Source organism: Chionomys nivalis, chromosome 13 (genome assembly GCF_950005125.1).
Source record: "Chionomys nivalis chromosome 13, mChiNiv1.1, whole genome shotgun sequence".
NCBI classification, from domain to species: Eukaryota; Metazoa; Chordata; class Mammalia; order Rodentia; family Cricetidae; genus Chionomys; species Chionomys nivalis.
This window is the reverse complement of record NC_080098.1, coordinates 39387991-39406045: the sequence shown is the minus strand read 5'-3', so window position 1 is coordinate 39406045 and position 18055 is coordinate 39387991. Positions and strand designations below refer to the sequence as shown.

The following is an 18055-nucleotide window of genomic DNA, read 5'->3' as shown; positions in this document are numbered from 1 at the left end:
GCCTGAGCTGTTGACCGAGCACTTATAATTAATATTTAGCCTCTGTGTTGGTTTTTTGAGAACTGGCGGGTGGGGAAAAAAGCCCATGTATACCTTCTGTGGCATCTTTGAGTGATTTGTATATTAATTTTAATTAGCCACTTGAATATGACAAGCCTATCCTAATGTCTTAAAAATCAAATCACCTTATTTTTTTTTTTTTAAAAAAAGTGTCCATCGCTCACCTTTCTGGACGTAGATAGAAGGACCTTGGTCTTCCCGCAGGGCAGGGAATTTGGACTGCTCTTCAGTATCGAGAGGGAGGGGGAATGGAGTGGGGGGAGGAGAAGAGGAGTGGGGATAGGGGGAGGGAAGTGGGGGGAGGGGGCAATATTTGGGAGGAGGGGAGGGAAATGGGAAATGGGGAGCAGGTGGAAATTTTAATTAAAAAAGAATAAAAATTAAAAAAAGGAAAAAAATTAAAATATTAATATCAAATAAAATGTGTATCCAAAAAAAAAAAAGTGTCCATGACTTGAATTAATATCCTACATATACATGAAAAACAAAATCCAGGTGGAAATCAGATGAATGGAAAAGGCTTTAAGGATGATGGGGGAGAGTCTTCTGTTTTGTGTAAATTTCATTGGTTAAATAAAGAGACTGTCTTGGCCCTTTAATAGGACAGAAAATTAGGTAGGCGGAGTAGACAGAACAGAATGCTGGGAGAAAGAAGCCAAGTCAGTCAGTCAGTCGCCATGACTCTCCTGTCTGAGATGGATGCCCGGTTAGACTTGTCCACGTAAGCCACACTCAAGTGGCAATACGGATATTATGAATGGGTTAGATCAATATGTAAAAGCTAGCCAATAAGAGGTTATAACTAATGGGCCAGGCAGTGTTTAAAAGAATACAGTTTCTGTGTAATTATTTCGGGTAAAGCTAGCCAAGTGGCGGAATGCAGCCCACCACTCCTACAACATAAGGAGAAGTCATTTTTGTCTGAAAAATAAAGAATGTGACTCTACCCTCTCATGTCACTATACCATTGCTTTTTTTCTCCTCTCTTTCTAGTGCCGAGATCAAAACTAGGACTACATTCCCAGCCCTCATTGCTGTCTTAAGCTAATTACTGACCTTGAATTGTTATCATATATGAGAATGCTTAAAAACTTTATATTGGGCAGTAAAATAGCTTTAAGTACTGCTCTTCTTAACTTTAAGAATATCTTCTACTCAAGAGTTTTAATCACATCCCCTATAAGAACATAGGACTAGATGTGGGTGCTGTAAACTTGGAAGGTCACAGGCTACAACCTTTAATAGCTTCCCTGACCCGTAACACCTTAGGTTGCTGCCTCTACCCAGTGTTCAAGACAAAGATCCTTGTGAGCATGTCTGACTGGGAAAAGGCTCAGACCTTGCTGCTCTGCACTGCCAGGACACTGCAACCTCTGCAGAGTGGGGCGCAGAGCAGCTTTTCACCTGCAGAAGACTCATTAGATGTTCCTTGTCTAAATCCTAACAACCTTTAAAAGAACAGTGAGGATTTGGAGGGGATTGCCCTCTAAGAAAGTCGTGTACTGCTGATTCCTAGACCTTTTTGTGTGAAACTTCATCTTCTGCTTGTCTGCTGAATCCGTGAACGGCAGTAGAAAGCTGCCTTCACACAACACCAGACAGTAAGTAACCTTGCGCCCACAGCCTCTGCACACTTTTCCTGCTGCAGCTTCCCATCTGGGCTATGATACCACTTTTTTTAGGGAAGTCTTTGGTTCTTTCCAATCCAATCTGGGTTTTCTAGCTATACGTTCATACAGAACTGCATTCTTTTCCTTCTTTTACCCATAAGCTAGACAGGCATTCCCCATCTGGATACAGACTGCTTCAAGAAAGAAAAGTCCACAGTAGAGAACAAAGCAAAGGGCCTTGCCCTTATTAAACTACGAAGCTTGGCAGGCGTTCAGCTTGAGACCTACCCTGCAGTCGCCTCTGCCACAGACAGATGAACAGCAAGTCTAGACCTGGAGCCTATCTTCCCAAAGTCTACAGGGTCAACATCTTCACCATACTGATCTGAGACAATATTAAATTTCCTAACGATTCAGATGAACATCTTGGATAAGCTGATTCTTTTTTTTTTTTTTTTTTTTTTTGGTTTTTCGAGACAGGGTTTCTCTGTGGCTTTGGAGCCTATCCTGGAATTAGCTCTTGTAGACCAGGCTGGTCTCGAACTCACAGAGATCCGCCTGCCTCTGCCTCCCGAGTGCTGGGATTAAAGGCGTGCGCCAGGATAAACTGATTCTAGTTTCACCACGGTACCTCAAATAGTTGTCAGCAACACTACATCTGAGTTAAGAGATCAAAAGGCCCTGCTATAGAAGGCAACTGAGTCAGGCAGCTGTGTAAGGAACAAATAAAAGCTTTTCTTCCCGGCAGTCACTCTGACAATAAAGAATTGCTGAGAATATGCCAAATATGCATTGGTCCTGAGGTCATTATGAAGTGATCCTTATTACTAGAAAGCCACTGTGTTAAAAGGATAAACAGTTAAGCATTTATTCCAAACACAGATAAATTGAAATGAAATACTACTCGGTTTTTAATGACAACATATAATATGTAAAGTATGATGAAAAAATTTTAATTGAGCAAATACTTTCCTTGTTCATACACAAAGCCACCAAAAACATGTAAGAATAACAGAGAAGGGAAGGCTGTCACCACACTGTTGTAAACAAGTTATAAGAAAATCAAATTGTTAATGGCTTGGTTTAATAAAACAAGCTTAACTATTACTAAACTCCCTATAAGACACAAGCAGAATTTAAAGGGGACGGTGGGGGGAGGAGGGTGGACAAACCAGGTCTGCCCCTGAGGAGGCTGTGATCCCAGCCTCTCTGCAATAATCTAACGCATTACTTTCCAGATCATCATAACTTCAGACCAGCTGGTCTGGAGTGGGGACTGCACTATGAATACCTGTCATCACTTCGCTGGCAAATTTTGAGAATGTTTGCACAAGGAACAAGAAGTAATTATTAAATGAATATTAAATACATATTCTTCTGCTTGTAAACATTAAAGGCAATGTCACAGAGACGATGGGTCACCCTTTCCATGAGCAACAGGCAAGCACATTCTACCTAGCGCCAGCTATAGTATGGACAATTCAAGAGAACACTGTGAAGGCCAATTGCAGAAGGGCAGCTGGATTCCACTGAATCTGGGAGCCACTTGCTTGCTGTAATGAAAGTCCAGCATCACTCTGGGAAGATTACTTGGGCAGCTGTGTGAAGGACGGATTTGCAGAGACATAAGACACGGAGATCAGTTGGGCTTTACTGCAATAACCATGTGAGATTCAATAAAGGTCTGAACAAGGCTGGTGGCAATCTGAAGAACTAGTGAAGGGGAGAACAAGATAAAGGAAGCCTCAGAGAATGGACAGAGAACAATGGGGCAAATGAGAGGGATAAATGTCAGAGACAGAAGTAAACACTGAGGCATAGAAAAGAACAGAGTCTTCTGATGATGTTAACCAGCAGCAGAAAAAAAGAATACTCTTTGCAATTAGGCAAAATGAGATTTTTTTTCTTCTTCTTCAGCAATCATATAAAAAGAGAGAAAGTGAGACTTTACCTTATAGGCCCACTAGATCCCAGGGGAAAAGAACATTTGCTGTCTTATTAAAAGGCCTTTAGCAGGCCCTTTATTGACAATAGTGCTGCTGGCCTATGGCACCAGAATTCAGTGCAGAAAGCATGGTGCCATTCCTTCAACTCCAACAGGAACCTGCAGTGGTAACATCTGCATATACCACACAATCCAGATGATCTGTGTTACTTTAAACAATAAGTTTGCATAGATATAAACAGAAATTGGCTGTGGGGTGGTGGTGCACGCCTTTAATCCCAACACTTGGGAGGCAGAAGCAGACAGATTTCTATGAGTTCAAAGCCAGCCTGGTCCATAGGGCAGGTTCCAGGACAGTAAGGGCTAACAAAGAAAAATTCTGTCTCAAAAAATCAAAAAGAAAAAAGAAAAAAAAAACAGAAGTTAGTTTTAATGTCCAGATGCATATGGAGAGATGTGGACATAGTGTTGTGGAGCTGACCATGTTCCCTTGACAGCTAATCTATACGATGGGTAACACTATACAGCCTCATCCACAGTTTTCCTCTTTTCCAAGAATAATTCAGTGGAGTCATGTATTGTAATAAGAGTATGGCACTAGAAACGAGTTGCCATCCTTGACCTATATAAATATGGAAGGATAAAGAACATGCTACTGTCCTTTAAAACAGGTCCTTTTCTCCACCCTTGCACTGCTATTCTAAATCCCTGCTATACATTGGCTGAAGAAGAGCAAACAAGTTCAAAGACATCGTTGATGACAAATGAAGTTCAAAGCTGGCATAATGTGCATGAGACCCTGCCAGCCCCAAATACACACAAGAGCCAAACAATGCCCAGATGCCTGTCCATGACCCACTTTACAATGGCAGGAGCATCATAAGGGCCCACGGACATTCCTGTTTTTTCCCCCACTATACAAACCAATGATACTATCATCGACAAAGGGAAAATCCACTAGCAATAAAGGTGTTCTCCTGGTCCTCATATTCATTTTCAACTCTGCAGTGGCAATGCTAAATGCCAAACATTCAAGAGGTTAAACCCTTCTATTTAAGAGTCAGTAAAAAAAAAAAACCACTTAACTAAAAATGATAAACAATACAGTTTACATAACCAATCATTAACCGAAGTGAACATTGCCTAATTTACTTTTCCAGTATCTGATAAAGAAACAGCATCTCATGATTCACAAGTTCAGCTGGACTTTCCCCATAAAACATATTTCTATAATGCTCAGTACAAATGCAGAGTCCCAACAGGTCATTTCCCAAGTGGACTACGATCTCCTAACAGGAAAAGTACACTAGAAATGAAGCTGCAGCCTCTCTGCATTAGAAAGAAACTTCTTCTTCTTCTTTTTTTTTTTTTTTTTTTTTTTTTTTTTTTTTTGGTTTTTCGAGACAGGGTTTCTCTGTGGTTTTGGAGTCTATCCTGGAACTAGCTCTTGTAAACCAGGCTGGTCTCGAACTCACAGAGATCCGCCTGCCTCTGCCTCCCAAGTGCTGGGATTAAAGGCAGAAAGAAACTTCTTCAGTCACCTCACCAGACCTTCCCTGGACAGAGCTCACATCTCTAACTACCAAGCTCTATTTGACCACATAAGAAAAATCGGCCCCTCCCAAATACACAAAGGACCTAATGGAGCAGCTAGGAGACTTGATGTCAGTATGGGCAGTACAGAGGCCTCTTTTCCTTTTCCTTGTCCTTCTTCCTTCCCTTTTTCTCAGTCTTATGTACAATAATATAATTAAGTCCAACTACATGAATAAACTAACATATATTCTTCAAGAAATATAAAAATGCCTGCAGTTAAGTCACTCCACTTGATTCACCTCCTTATAGCTATCATTTAACCAGCACTTTCCAGCATTAGCTCAAACAATCCCCAAACTGTTATATAAAGCTGAGATACGATTGTGGAACAGTTTGAAGATGAAGAAATACACACATAAAAACTATAAATGGGAAAACTAATACATATTTACTCCATTAAAAAATATGAACTGAAATAGCAATAATTGAGAAATTTAAACATGAACCACATACTAGAAGATACATGCCACTCTGTTAAAGATTTACTATTTTATTTTGTGTGTCTGTGTGCCAGTGTGTACAGGGAGATGCCTGCAGAGGCCAAAAGAGGGAGTCAGTGTCCCTGGAGCTGGAGTTACAGGTAGGTGGTTCTGAAATTCCCATGTGTTTGCTGGGAAACAAATTTATTTCCTCTACAAGAGCAGCAAATGCTCTTAACCACTGAACCATTTCTCAAGTCATAATACAGGTAACAATTTACAGAATAATATGTATGATAAACATGGCACAAACATATCATATCTTTTTTAAAATGTAAGAATCAAAGCATATGTCAATCAAACCAATAAAACTCATATTTAAAATACCAAGAAAACATAAAAGTAGACATATCCCTAATTTACTGTTGAAAACCATTAAATTTGACTTTCCAGTAACAGATCTGATTATGAGTCACTGTATGACCCAACCTAATCAAGAGCTGCTTTCTTGATGCTTTGTTTTTTACCTGAAAACAATCAACTTTTTAAGTGCAAATCAACTTAGAACTTTACATATATACTAACAAAATACATGCATCACCCCCAAGAGTAAACAGCCTCATTAGTAAACAGAAAAATAGAGACTAAATCAATATATTTGCCATTTTCTAGAAATCTAAATGGCAATGAGGTTTTGCATTAAAATGGCTTATGCTGGTGACCAGAAGTAACAACAAAAACACATTGCTAAACTACACTGGAGGGTATAACATGGCATACCTAATTGTAAGAAAACACGAATACTTGCAACAGAAACCTGTTACATCTGCCAGGTCCTCTCACCATACAGAACATATTCAAAAGACCACTACCCACACAAGGATATTTATCATAGTTGTACCCTAGGTTCAGCATCATTGGAAATGTGTGCAGAATACTGACAACTTCAAATAACAACAAATGGATCCCCTCTTTTTCTGGGTGCATTTCTTTAAAATACAATCAATTATAGGAATGAACTTTGTTTACCCATTCACCTGTAGACAGACAACAAAGGATGTCTAAAGCTGGAATGTATTACAAAAATATCCTCATGGTTATTGACACATGTCTCTCTATGCACACTTGTCTTCATCTCCATGTCTACAAAGCCTGGGCATACAGGGCTTTGGATCTAATTCCCTAAAAACTTTCCCACTGCCTGTTATGTTTGCATCAGTGCCATCGAGTTCCACATCTATCTGGAGCCATAGCTTACAATCAGAGCACCTTCTCAGAAAACACAAGGCCCTGTGTTTGATCCCCAACACTACAAGGGAAGAGAAGAGGAGAGGAGCAGAGGGGAAGACAGAAGGGTCAGCTCTTCCACATCCTCTACACTTGACATGGCTACTCTTTGTAACTGTAGCCATTTTAGTAGGTATTTTAATTACATGGGTTATCCGATTTTACTAAGCTTTAATGTGTTGTTTTTGTTCCTTTCAATGAAACAGAAAGCTAAAGAGTTAAGATTAATAGTGTTCCTAGAAGCTATGATGCCATCTTATAAGTATGAAATAAAACATCAAGTGATGAGAATGTTATAGAAGTTTTCATATGGAGAGATGGAGGAAAATATTTTTTAAGTGTTTATCTGTTCTAATTAATATACAAGTCAATTAGATAAAAGATAATTAGGAATTATTGCCAAATAAATAATTTCCAAAAGGGGGAGGGTGCTACAAAAAGAAATCTATTCAATCAGAAAAACAGATTAAGAAGGAACTATATACAATTATTTTGAGACATACTCTGTCAGGGTTCCAAGATATCAAAAAGTGTATTCTAAATAAAACGAACTCAAGGTAAAAATGCTGTTGAACTATCTAAGCAGACCTGATCCATACACAAAGACCCTGCCTTCTGTTTATGACATCTAATCTACCATTACTCTCCTGGTTTCACTTCATTCCCCAACTGTCTTAACTTCAAGGCCTTGCAGAGACAACCTCTTGAATCCCAGCACTCTCTTCTTGATGTCTATTGGCTAGCCCTGCCAAAAGTCTTTGTCACTATCACATACCTATCCTCTGCAGCCCACCCTTCTGTTCTCACGATGCCAAAGGATACATAGATGCTTATATGAACACCTTCTTATAACCAGTCCTTAGCCTGGTGATTTCCTGTTTCGAAGAAGAATCTATCACCCTGTCTAGCTCAACTGTGACAACCCGAAACCCAGGCACCCAAAGCTCAAATCTCCCCATTCCAGCTTCCATGGGTTCTCAGTCTCTCTCTTGCAAATGTGATTGCTGCTCCTGAGTCTCACCTTGCTCATAATCTCTCTTTCATTAAAATAAATGACTGAGCCCCAAAGAAAGAACCAGGCTGACAGTGCTCTGTCTGCAGAAGTAAATAATCCCCGGGTTTCAGGCAGCTAAGCTCCAGGCTACTACCCATCTCACAGCACCGTCATGTTTTGGAAAGTTAAAATTACTTCAACCTCGACTTAGAAAGAGCCAAAGTTCCAGCATATTTCCTTCTGTGAAGAACTATTAAAATCTAGCTGCTGAAGTGATATCTACCCAAACACACTGACCACAAAAGAGTCAGATATTCCAGCATCCCTTGCTCTACACTTGACTCTAAATTAGACAAGCAGCCTGGATGCCAAATGAATTTTCTTACTCACTTAGATGCATGGGCACCACAAAGTTATCAAGGTACCCGCGCCTAATCCACAAATTTAAGATTATATTTAATGCAGAAAATTGGAAATGTGAGTTTCCTCAGCATCATTTATCAAAAGTTCGAATGTTTTCCATTTAAGTAAATCGCAACATTTGACACATCTCTTATCACTGAAAACACTGTGCTCAAATATAGAAAACAGGTTCTCTAAGCGCATGAGAGTCTGAGACCTGTCAATCAGTCTTAGATAAGAATTATAGGTGCTGGCACATTTGGGCCAACAATGCATCATTCTGATCACATCAACAGATACAAACCCTGCTTCCTAATTAATGATGTCACAGCAAAAATAGCATACTACACTCAACATCTGCTCCAGGATAGGGAGCAGGCACAAGTGGTCCAACAGTGTAAAGCATGGTTTCTTTGACTGAGGAAAGCTAGCTGAAGTTCTCAGACCTGACCCCCAGGATTCTTCCAATAAATAATCACCCCTGATATCACACGTGTCACATGACAAGTAAGTAAAAACACGGCTAGGGAATCACAAATGTAAGCATGCATAGTTATTTCAATGTTGAGAAGAAAGCTGTAAAACCCTAATTATCTGGAAAACTGTCCTGATACATGGAATTTTTCAAATTTGAACTAAAGTATTATGAAACATTATGAGAAGTGCTGCCAGGCAAGGTCATGATTGTACCACTTTTAGAGTGTGTTTATGAAGTTAGCACTGTTATGAAAACTATATGCTAAGCTCTTCAAAGGATACAAAAACAATTTGTGTAAAAAATGTAAATGTGTGTACCAAATGTAACACAGAGAAGACAATTAAGTCATGTAAACAAAGAATGAGTATAAAAAATGCAATTTAGGAAGCCTGAAAGAAAGAGGAAACTTTTAGGGTTGTGTTGGCAGAGGAGAGAGAAGACAGAGTTATCTTTGCTGGAAAGTACACATCTTCCTAACATCATTTACATATCAATAGAAGGAAAGAAGAGCTCCTTTGGATTAAAGTTAATTCTACCCCAAAGAAGACAATCCAAGGTCAAAAGTGCATTCCAGTCCAATGAAGGCCAAGTACCAAATGCAGGGACAGACAGGAAATCTTTCACAGAAGGAACCAATAACAAAAACACCCTCTGAAATTTAGTTAAGGGATGAGACCTATACTAGACGAAAGGAGACCTGAAAGCAAAGGGCAAAGAGCTCATACTAGAACAGCATAAGTCCATTTGCTCCTGGCTTCCTTACCTGCATCTTCTATGCTTTGAATGATCTTTGAAAGTCTCCTCAACACCCAAACTCAAAAGGTTTATGAATTCCCATAGCAACCAAAAGAAGTCTGTGTATGTATTAAAATTTTAGCCCTGGAAACATATACATAAAAGCAGCACTAATAGTATTCTTCAGGTGGTATTTTTGTGCATGTGTAGTAAAAATAACTAAGGAAAAGGAGGCCTTGAATTTGAAAGGGAGTGTGGGGTGGAGACGGGAGAAACTGAAGGGAGGAGGGAGGAGAAATGATATAAATATAATATTCCTATAGGAAATTCTCAAAAACAATTATTTTGACTAGTGTCCTAGATTGTTTTCTATTGCTGTGATAAAACACTGACCAAAACCAAAGTGGGAAAGAAAGGATTTATCTTACACATATTATGAGAGATTTGAAACTGAGATTAGCACTTCTTTCAAAAGATAATGACCAGCTGATATTTGAGACTTAAAATTCTAATCTGATGAGAACCATCAAGAAGCCATGTGCTTACATAAATAACTCTTCCAGGGCAGATTATCAAATTTCTTGGAAAGACTAAACAAATAAAGAAAAATCTCAGCAAATCATAACCTTCATCTACCAACGAAAGGGGAAAAAAAGCAAACAACAAACATGACATAAGTTTAGTTTTCAAAGGCGTCAGACAGGGCCCAAAAGCAAAAGCTGAGACAATCTTACAGATGAGATCTCTATAAGCTGAACACCAATCACATGGCATCAATCTCATGGGCAAGATCACTACCAGCTAAACACCGATTGCTGGAGGACATGGCGCTGACTCACGGAAGATGGAAGCGAGGCACAGGCTCAGTACACACAAAGACTGCTTCTTGGCAACAAAAGTATATGACTATAAACCTCATGGGCAAGCACACGTTCTAAACAATGCATATTAAAGACTTAAGAACCAGGTGGTGGTGGCGCACACCTTTAATCCCAGCACACAGGAGGCAGAGGCAGGCATGTCTGTATGAGTTTGAGGCCAGCCTGGTCTACAAAGCCAAGTTCCAGGACAGGTCCCAAAATCTACAGAGAAACCCTGTCTCTAAAAACAAAACAACAAACAAACAAAGACTTATGAGACTGCTCAGGCAAAGCTTGTTTTAGAGTTGGGAAGTCATGTGTAATGCTCCACCACCCCCACTGCCCCCCTCTTGTGTGTTAACAGATCATAGTGGAAAGCCCAAAGGCTTAGATCACCAAGATGTACAGGCAGAGTCTGAAGTAACAGAGGAGGGAATAAAGAGAGTAAAGAATATATTCCTTTTGCCAAAAAAGGACAATTAAGAGAGGGAAAAATTAAAAATCAACAACAACAAAAAAATGAAACCCGCGGTTGCCCTAATGGTGCGGTGCAGCGAGAGGGCACATTTCTCTTCCTGGATGCTACATTCCTTTCCTCCCGTGTGCCACATGCAGTCTAGAATAGGTCACAACAAGCACTGAATGCTCTGTTATTGGTATTTAAAATCTGTCATGCCTCCCCTACCCCACTAGAGAGACAGATGGCGCAGCAGTTAAGAGCACTCGGAGCTTTTGCAGAGCACCTGGGTTCAGTTCTGAGCATGCACGTGGTGGCTCACAATATTCTATTACTCTAGTTCCAGGGATTCAAGTCCCTCTTCTGACTTCCTCATGTACCAGGGACACAGGTGCTCGACATAAATGCATGCAAACAAAATACTCATACACAAAAATAAATCTTAAAAAAAAAAAACTTAACATCTGCCCCCAGCAAAATAATCATCTTTTCATTCCACATTTTTATAGTCACACACAAAACAGAAGTTATCAATACCTTTAAGGTGGGCATTAAACAGAAAAATCAAACTTCAAATGTAACATTTACTTCATCTTGAATACCAAAGTCGCAATCAAGTAAGCCTAAAAGCATTCACATAAAATATCTCAACTGTATATACTAAAAGAGATAAACTAATACACCAACAGTCAGTCAAGCTTCAATCACATTTGGCAACTCAATGAGAGGGCAAGACAATTCAGACATCAAAGAGAGATTCACACACAAAATTCTCACAAACTCCCAGGCATGTAAGTTAGCATTATTCACTAATAAAAGCAGGATCTTTGTTTTAATGGCAGTTCATCTAAACCAGTAGTTCTCAACCTGTGGGTCGCAATCCTTTTGGGAGTCTACTATAAGGTATACTGAATAACAGATATTTATATTACGATTCATAACAGTAGCAAAATTGCAGTTATGAAGTAGCAACAAAATAATGTTATGGTTGGGGGTCACCACAACATGAGGTACTGTATTAAAAGGTCACAGCATTTGAATCACCAAGCTAGACATTCCACACTGCCAATTAAATATATGTGCACATACGTACTATCTTAATGTTCCATTCAAAGTCAAATGAATGTCTATAATAATAAATTTATACAGAGTAAGTATAAACACATCAGTCAAACTAACATATATATACTTGTATCTACAGCTATTCCTTTCTCTAGTTCATCTTTAAAACTTAAGGAATATACTAAAAATTTTAGACTGTACTCTTAGCACTCTAATTTAATTACCACCTTCTTATGCTACTGAGCTGTTACAATCACAAATTTTTAGCATGACACTTAACATGTACACTATTTTATACTACATACTTACTACATCAAACTTCTGAGTGATGTTTCCCTGGACATCAAGTAAATAAACCTTGCCATAATGTGTGCCCAGTGCCAAAAACTGTAAGAAAAGCAGAGATGTCAATTAATAAATACGCAGTGTATTAGTATACAGTTAATAAAACATTTTCAAAGTGAAACATTTAATACACAATCATCTGCAATATCTTGGAAGATATGCATTCCTTAAAAAAAAGGCATGCCTCCAGCTTGGGGGAAATGACAGAACCAGGTCTATTTACCAAGACCGTGCAAGCCAGCTGTCAGGATGACACATGAGGACCCTCATCTACTGACTAATGGCGTGGACGCACTTGGTACACAGTGCCTGATGGACTGGGCAGTAAATTAAAACTGTAGCAGTAAAGGCTCAAACATGCTGCAGCTGAACCCAAAGTCAGGGGAAATGATTAAGAAACTCCCTAATTTAGGTTAAATGTGGAAGTACAGGCCCATCATTTCAGCCCAATGAGGGGAAACTGCTTAAAAACAATAAAGCATTGTTTCTGAATGGAAAATTCCACGCCATATTGAGGTATGAAAAACCTCAGATGTTCTTGTATCAACAGCTTCAGGATATCTCTATAAATGGTACCACATAACACTGAGCATAAATGTTTATATTCCAATGTAAAAATAATCCTTTCCTGTCACTAAGTAACTGCCGAGCTACATATTCATTTTATGATACCGGACTGCTTCACACACCCCACTGTTTCTTTATTCCTCTGAACTGATCCTAAACAAGCCAGAAGAAACTTAAGGACTACCTGAAATACGACATGAGATTTTTCTTCCTTTTCATTTCTCTAAGCATTACTCAAAGCGTCCCGAGTCCCCTGTATTTCACTGCATGCGAGCATGCTTCATTGCAGCCTATAATGAAATGCTCAAATTCATAGGCACTACTAAGCATCTCAGTCAAGCAGCACAATCTTTAAAAAATAACCTTACAGGAAGTCAAGATTTGAAAGGATTTATCAAAATAGAATTGCTAAAAACGAAATTTCAATTCTGGCACTTAAAATACGAAGCTACATTAAAGAGGAGCCACAAAAGGGGGAAAAGGGGTTCATTAGAAATTCATCCCCTGCAATGCCTTTCACTCCTGCAAGGTTGCCTTTTTTCAGGAAGAAAAAAGTCCCCTGGGTAAAAAAATCAATACTGGTTAATAAAACATCAGGTGTGCAGACATAACTAGGGATGACGATTCCGCTGCACAGGACTGCCTGAATGCACCAGGTGCCATGACGATTAGTCATCCGGGGCAGACAGCAAGCCTGGTGCAAACAGGAGGCTCCGGTGCTGCAGGAGAAAGGAAGAAGAGGTGATCCTGGTGCGAAATTAGTCTAGTATTTAAACCAAGCAGGAATGCTTTCTCCAATGCACAAGAACATTCTAATCAGAACCAGAGGACCCAAGTGGTTGTCATTTTATCCTCAGAGTGACAATGACTGTATCTGAACAGGAGATGCCACAAAAAATGCTAACCAAAGGCAAGCGATATGCCATTTGACGGCTCTCTGTGGTAAAAGAATGGGTCTTAAAAGCTCACTGCACCCCAAGTATTTCACAGTATTGATTCTCCTCATAAATTCTGCATATAGTTTGTTAGAAAACTAAGGGAGTTTGAATCTTTAGAATGCAGCAATATTGTGTTACTCTGTGCATTATTATAAAGACCATTTTAAAAAATAACTGCATTCTATCTTAGGAAAAATTTAGAGGTTAGATATAATTCCTTAGATGTTTTTCTGAAAAATTTTTTGATAAAATCTGTTTTATCAACTTAGGATAGATAGTAAAATTATAATTATGATTTTATATTTTTGATATAAAGGTATGATAAATTTGGGCCATTTATGAAAAAATTTATATGTCTTTGTATGATGAGCTATCTTTTGTTCAGGAAAATATTTAACCACTTAGAACAGTAAATGAATGCTAATGTGTCTTAGACAAAAACAACTAAATGCCCTTCTAAAAAAACATTTAACTTGCTGATCATATTTATTTAATTACTGAAATTATGGATAATTCATATAATCCTCTGCTTTTGACTAAAAATGCAGCAAAAATGCAAAATACAAAATTGTCCACAATATGACAAAATATGTAAGAACAAATCCTTCAAATTTTATTTTCCTTCTAGCCATTAAAAACTGTGAGTCTCTGGGCTCGGAGGGTCAAAGTGCTTGCTGCTAAGACAGATGAGTTCAGTCCCTAGGATCTGCGTGGCGTATGAAGAGAACCAACTCCTCCAAGCTGTCCTCTGACCTCTATACATATACCATGGCTCAATCATGCCTATATATACACATAAACAATATCTCACACACCTATACAGATAATAAACAAACAAATAAATGCAATAAAACCTGGTCAAGGCACAGAACGCTTGACCTTACATGTTTATCACCCTCCTCCCAAGGTTCATGAATCACTGCCGAAGTGGGCAAGGGAGAGTTTAAGAGCCAGAGGTAGTGAGTGATTATAAGGAAACTGTCATCTGGGCACAACGAGGCAAGTGCACATCTGCACTCAGAGCACTTACAAGGCAAGCCCAAGCCAGACCAAACCCACTATGGAGAAAGGAGCTGGGCACACAATCCCACCTCTAGTCATGGGGTCTACTGCAATTGCTAGCTGCTAGGAGAAAATCAGTTTTCTCTAAAGTGTAACCCCTGGTAAGTTGACCATGCTCCAGTGGAAGGCCTCACCTCCAAGAATATTTGGGCAGTACAATTTGGTTGTTGATAGAGTTGGGTGAATGGGGAAAAGAGGGAGAACCTGGGGATAGGGAGAATAAGAAAAACAGGGTGAATATAATTAAAACAAATTTTATTAAATTCTCCAAAACCTAATACTTTTTTTTAACTCCTTGGTCTTCTTAGGTATTAGATTTTGCTTTTTTCTTTAGCCAGAAAATATGTAAAAATCTAGGCTGTATAATCATAAATATAGCTTCAATGTCCTCTCTAACATTGAATTAAAGAACACTGATTTGCTTTACAAAAGGTGGGCATCTTACCCCACTAAGTGCAGTGCTTCCACTGTGCACAACTGAACTCTATGTGGGTGAAACAGATGGGTTTGTGAGCAGGTCTACAGAATCACCAAAAAAAGGAACCATAATGCATGTGTGTTTAGCCCTTCCTCAGAGTGTTTTATAATATTCAAGTACTGACACCAGGACAACCTCCAGTTACATATGAGGAGTTAGGTCCCAGAAACTGACAAGACTTCATTAGAAACAGGTAGGAGTGCAATCAGGGACAGAAACAAATACTGAAATGGAGGGCCCAGAAGGTAGTTGGGATTCAAAGCATATGCCTGCTATGCCCTGCATTCAGTTTCTAGAACTGCAGAAACAAAGCACAAATAACACTGATATGCTATCAACTCAATCAGAATCCTCTTAATAAAAATATGGGGCTCAGCTGAGAGTCTATGTCCCAAATATCAGCACTGACAATCCTTCCCAACTACCAGGTTCTCTGACCAATTGGTTATGTATGGTGTTAACAAAGGGACAAACATGGCTCTTCATTTCATGCATTCAAATGTTCATTCAACAAGCACACAAAATGAGCAAATGTAATAAAGGTTTTGCTGGACTGAGGAAGACACGTGTGAAAAATAAGCAACTGCAATTAAATGTAATGACTGTTTAAAGTGGCAGTACCTCTAAGATCCACGGGAATAGAAAGAGTTGTGTGATAAACCGGGAAGGAAGAATGCGAAAACAGACACAGACAGGGAAGAAAGGCCTGAGTGGAAACAACTTGCTCAACAACATGAAACTGCATAACAAAGAACAGGAAATTATAAGCAGCTTTACACAGATGAAAGATCCATCTAACGCATCCCCAAGAGAAAACGCAGGCGGTACAGCTGGAAAGGCTGACTAACAAGGCACACTGAATAATTACAGAGGGATGAAAGGTGGAAGTGGAGGAAAGCAGGGTGGACAGGACCAAATCATTAAGACATCAGCAATGAGGACGTTTCGCGGGAGAAGACTGAATCACCAGCTCAGACTCTCTGGAGGTCTACGTGGGCAAAGGGCTGGAAGAGAAGCGAGAAGACAAATATGAAAGGGAGCAGACTAGTCCACAGTAGGTGCAACAGCCTTGGGAGAAACGGTCAATGTGAACTAGCAGAAGCTGGCGAGGAGAAGTCTAGCACATAAGCTGGATGCAGAATCCATGCAAGACCATAATGTGCCGAATAAGGCCAAAGCATTGCTGCCACAGTCCCAAACCCACAGCAGAAAGTGGTGACACAGGGGTTCAACTACACACCGCAGGCAAGATCCTACAGTGCCTTCCATACCACACCCAAGAGCTCAGCTTTTATGTAAATGATGAAAATTACAAAAGGATCTAAAAAGTTTCGTACTTTCAACAAAATATCCTACAACTAGGAGGCAGAAGGGTCTAGACAGGAAAACCAGAGGAGTCCCCATTTACCTCATGCAGGAAGGAGAAGCTGAGAGCCAATACTCAAGCTCAGAAAAAACAGTCACCAAGATATGAGGAATGGCTGTGAGGAAGAGCAAAAGGGTCACTTATGGCTTAGGTCACAGAAGATGGTGATGCCACCAAAATGGGATCACATAGCCCAAAACAGGTATACATTTAGAAAAAAAAAGAAGATAATCCCAATATGTATGTGCTAAGGTTCCAATAAAAAGAACAAAGGAAGAGGCACCTAGAAAGCCCACATGCTGTTCTGAGAGTTCAGCATGTTGGCAAAAACAATATGAAACATAGAGGAGCCAGTTTTAGAAAGAATGTCAGGGAAAACAGAAATAAAGGAAAGTAGAAGAGAGAGCGGGGAACACCAGAAATAACCAAGATGGTACTAAAAGGGCAGCTGGGATGAAGTTTTGAAAAGAGAAACACACAACTTCAAATCAGCAAACATCAAAATGTCCACCAGTCCTGCTAATGGATACAGAAATTATGGCTGACCATACAACAGACTATTCTTCAGCAGTAAAAAGAGTAAAGTATTGATCCCTGTTATGACATATAGGAACTTCTAAACAATATATAAGTAAGATAAGTCTGGCAAAACAAATCAGATAAGCTATGACTGCATTTATCTGAAACAGCCTAAATAGGCTATCTATAAAAAAAATTATAAATACAGAAAGAAGATTGCAACTACCTAATGCTCATATTAAGTATGTTCTATGGTTTAGCAAATACATAAGAAAGGGACAAAGTGAAATAAAGAACCAAAGAAGACAAAAGACCCTTGACCTGGAAGAAGAAAATCTCCTGCGGGTAAGTATGGGTATGGACTCTGAAATGAGGCCGACCTTGCATCATTGTTTAACTTCCTTAAAGAAATGAGACTGCATGGAGGCCCCGGTGCACATCTGTAATGCAAACATTCAGGAGGTCAAGGCAGCAACATCGTGAGTTTAAAGTAGCTGTAAAAATCTAAGAGAAAGCAAAAGGAGATGGGGAGAGGAAGGCAGGGGAAAGAGAATGACATCTTTGGAGAGTAAAGAGCAACGGTAGAGCAGGTGACCCGGGGACAGCAGGAGGGAGGGAAGACGGGTTACAGAGAGTTTTAGTAAAAGCAGGCCATGCCTGAGTGCATGAGAAGCTACAGCCCATGATACTTCGCACTGCACAATGGATTCAAAACTGAGACTGCGACTAATAAAAAGATGGAGAAGGGACTGGCACATTTGGGATAATTTCACAGGACAGATAACAAGAAAATAAAATAGGGACTGGGACACCATAGTCAAGAATTATGTTTGTGAGGAAATGAACATAAAGATTTGAAGACAGAATGATGCAAG

General features: G+C 39.4%; 1 protein-coding gene across 1 annotated transcript in view; it reads right to left on the bottom strand.

Annotated features, from left to right (window-relative positions):
- The window catches only part of Vps41 (VPS41 subunit of HOPS complex), a 147729-nt gene that overhangs the window by 103034 nt on the left and 26640 nt on the right, over nucleotides 1–18055 (bottom strand). The window contains exon 4 of the mRNA XM_057787300.1: nucleotides 12215–12292. Coding sequence (XP_057643283.1) covers nucleotides 12215–12292 — 78 coding nt within the window. The remainder of the gene's footprint in view (nucleotides 1–12214; nucleotides 12293–18055) is intronic.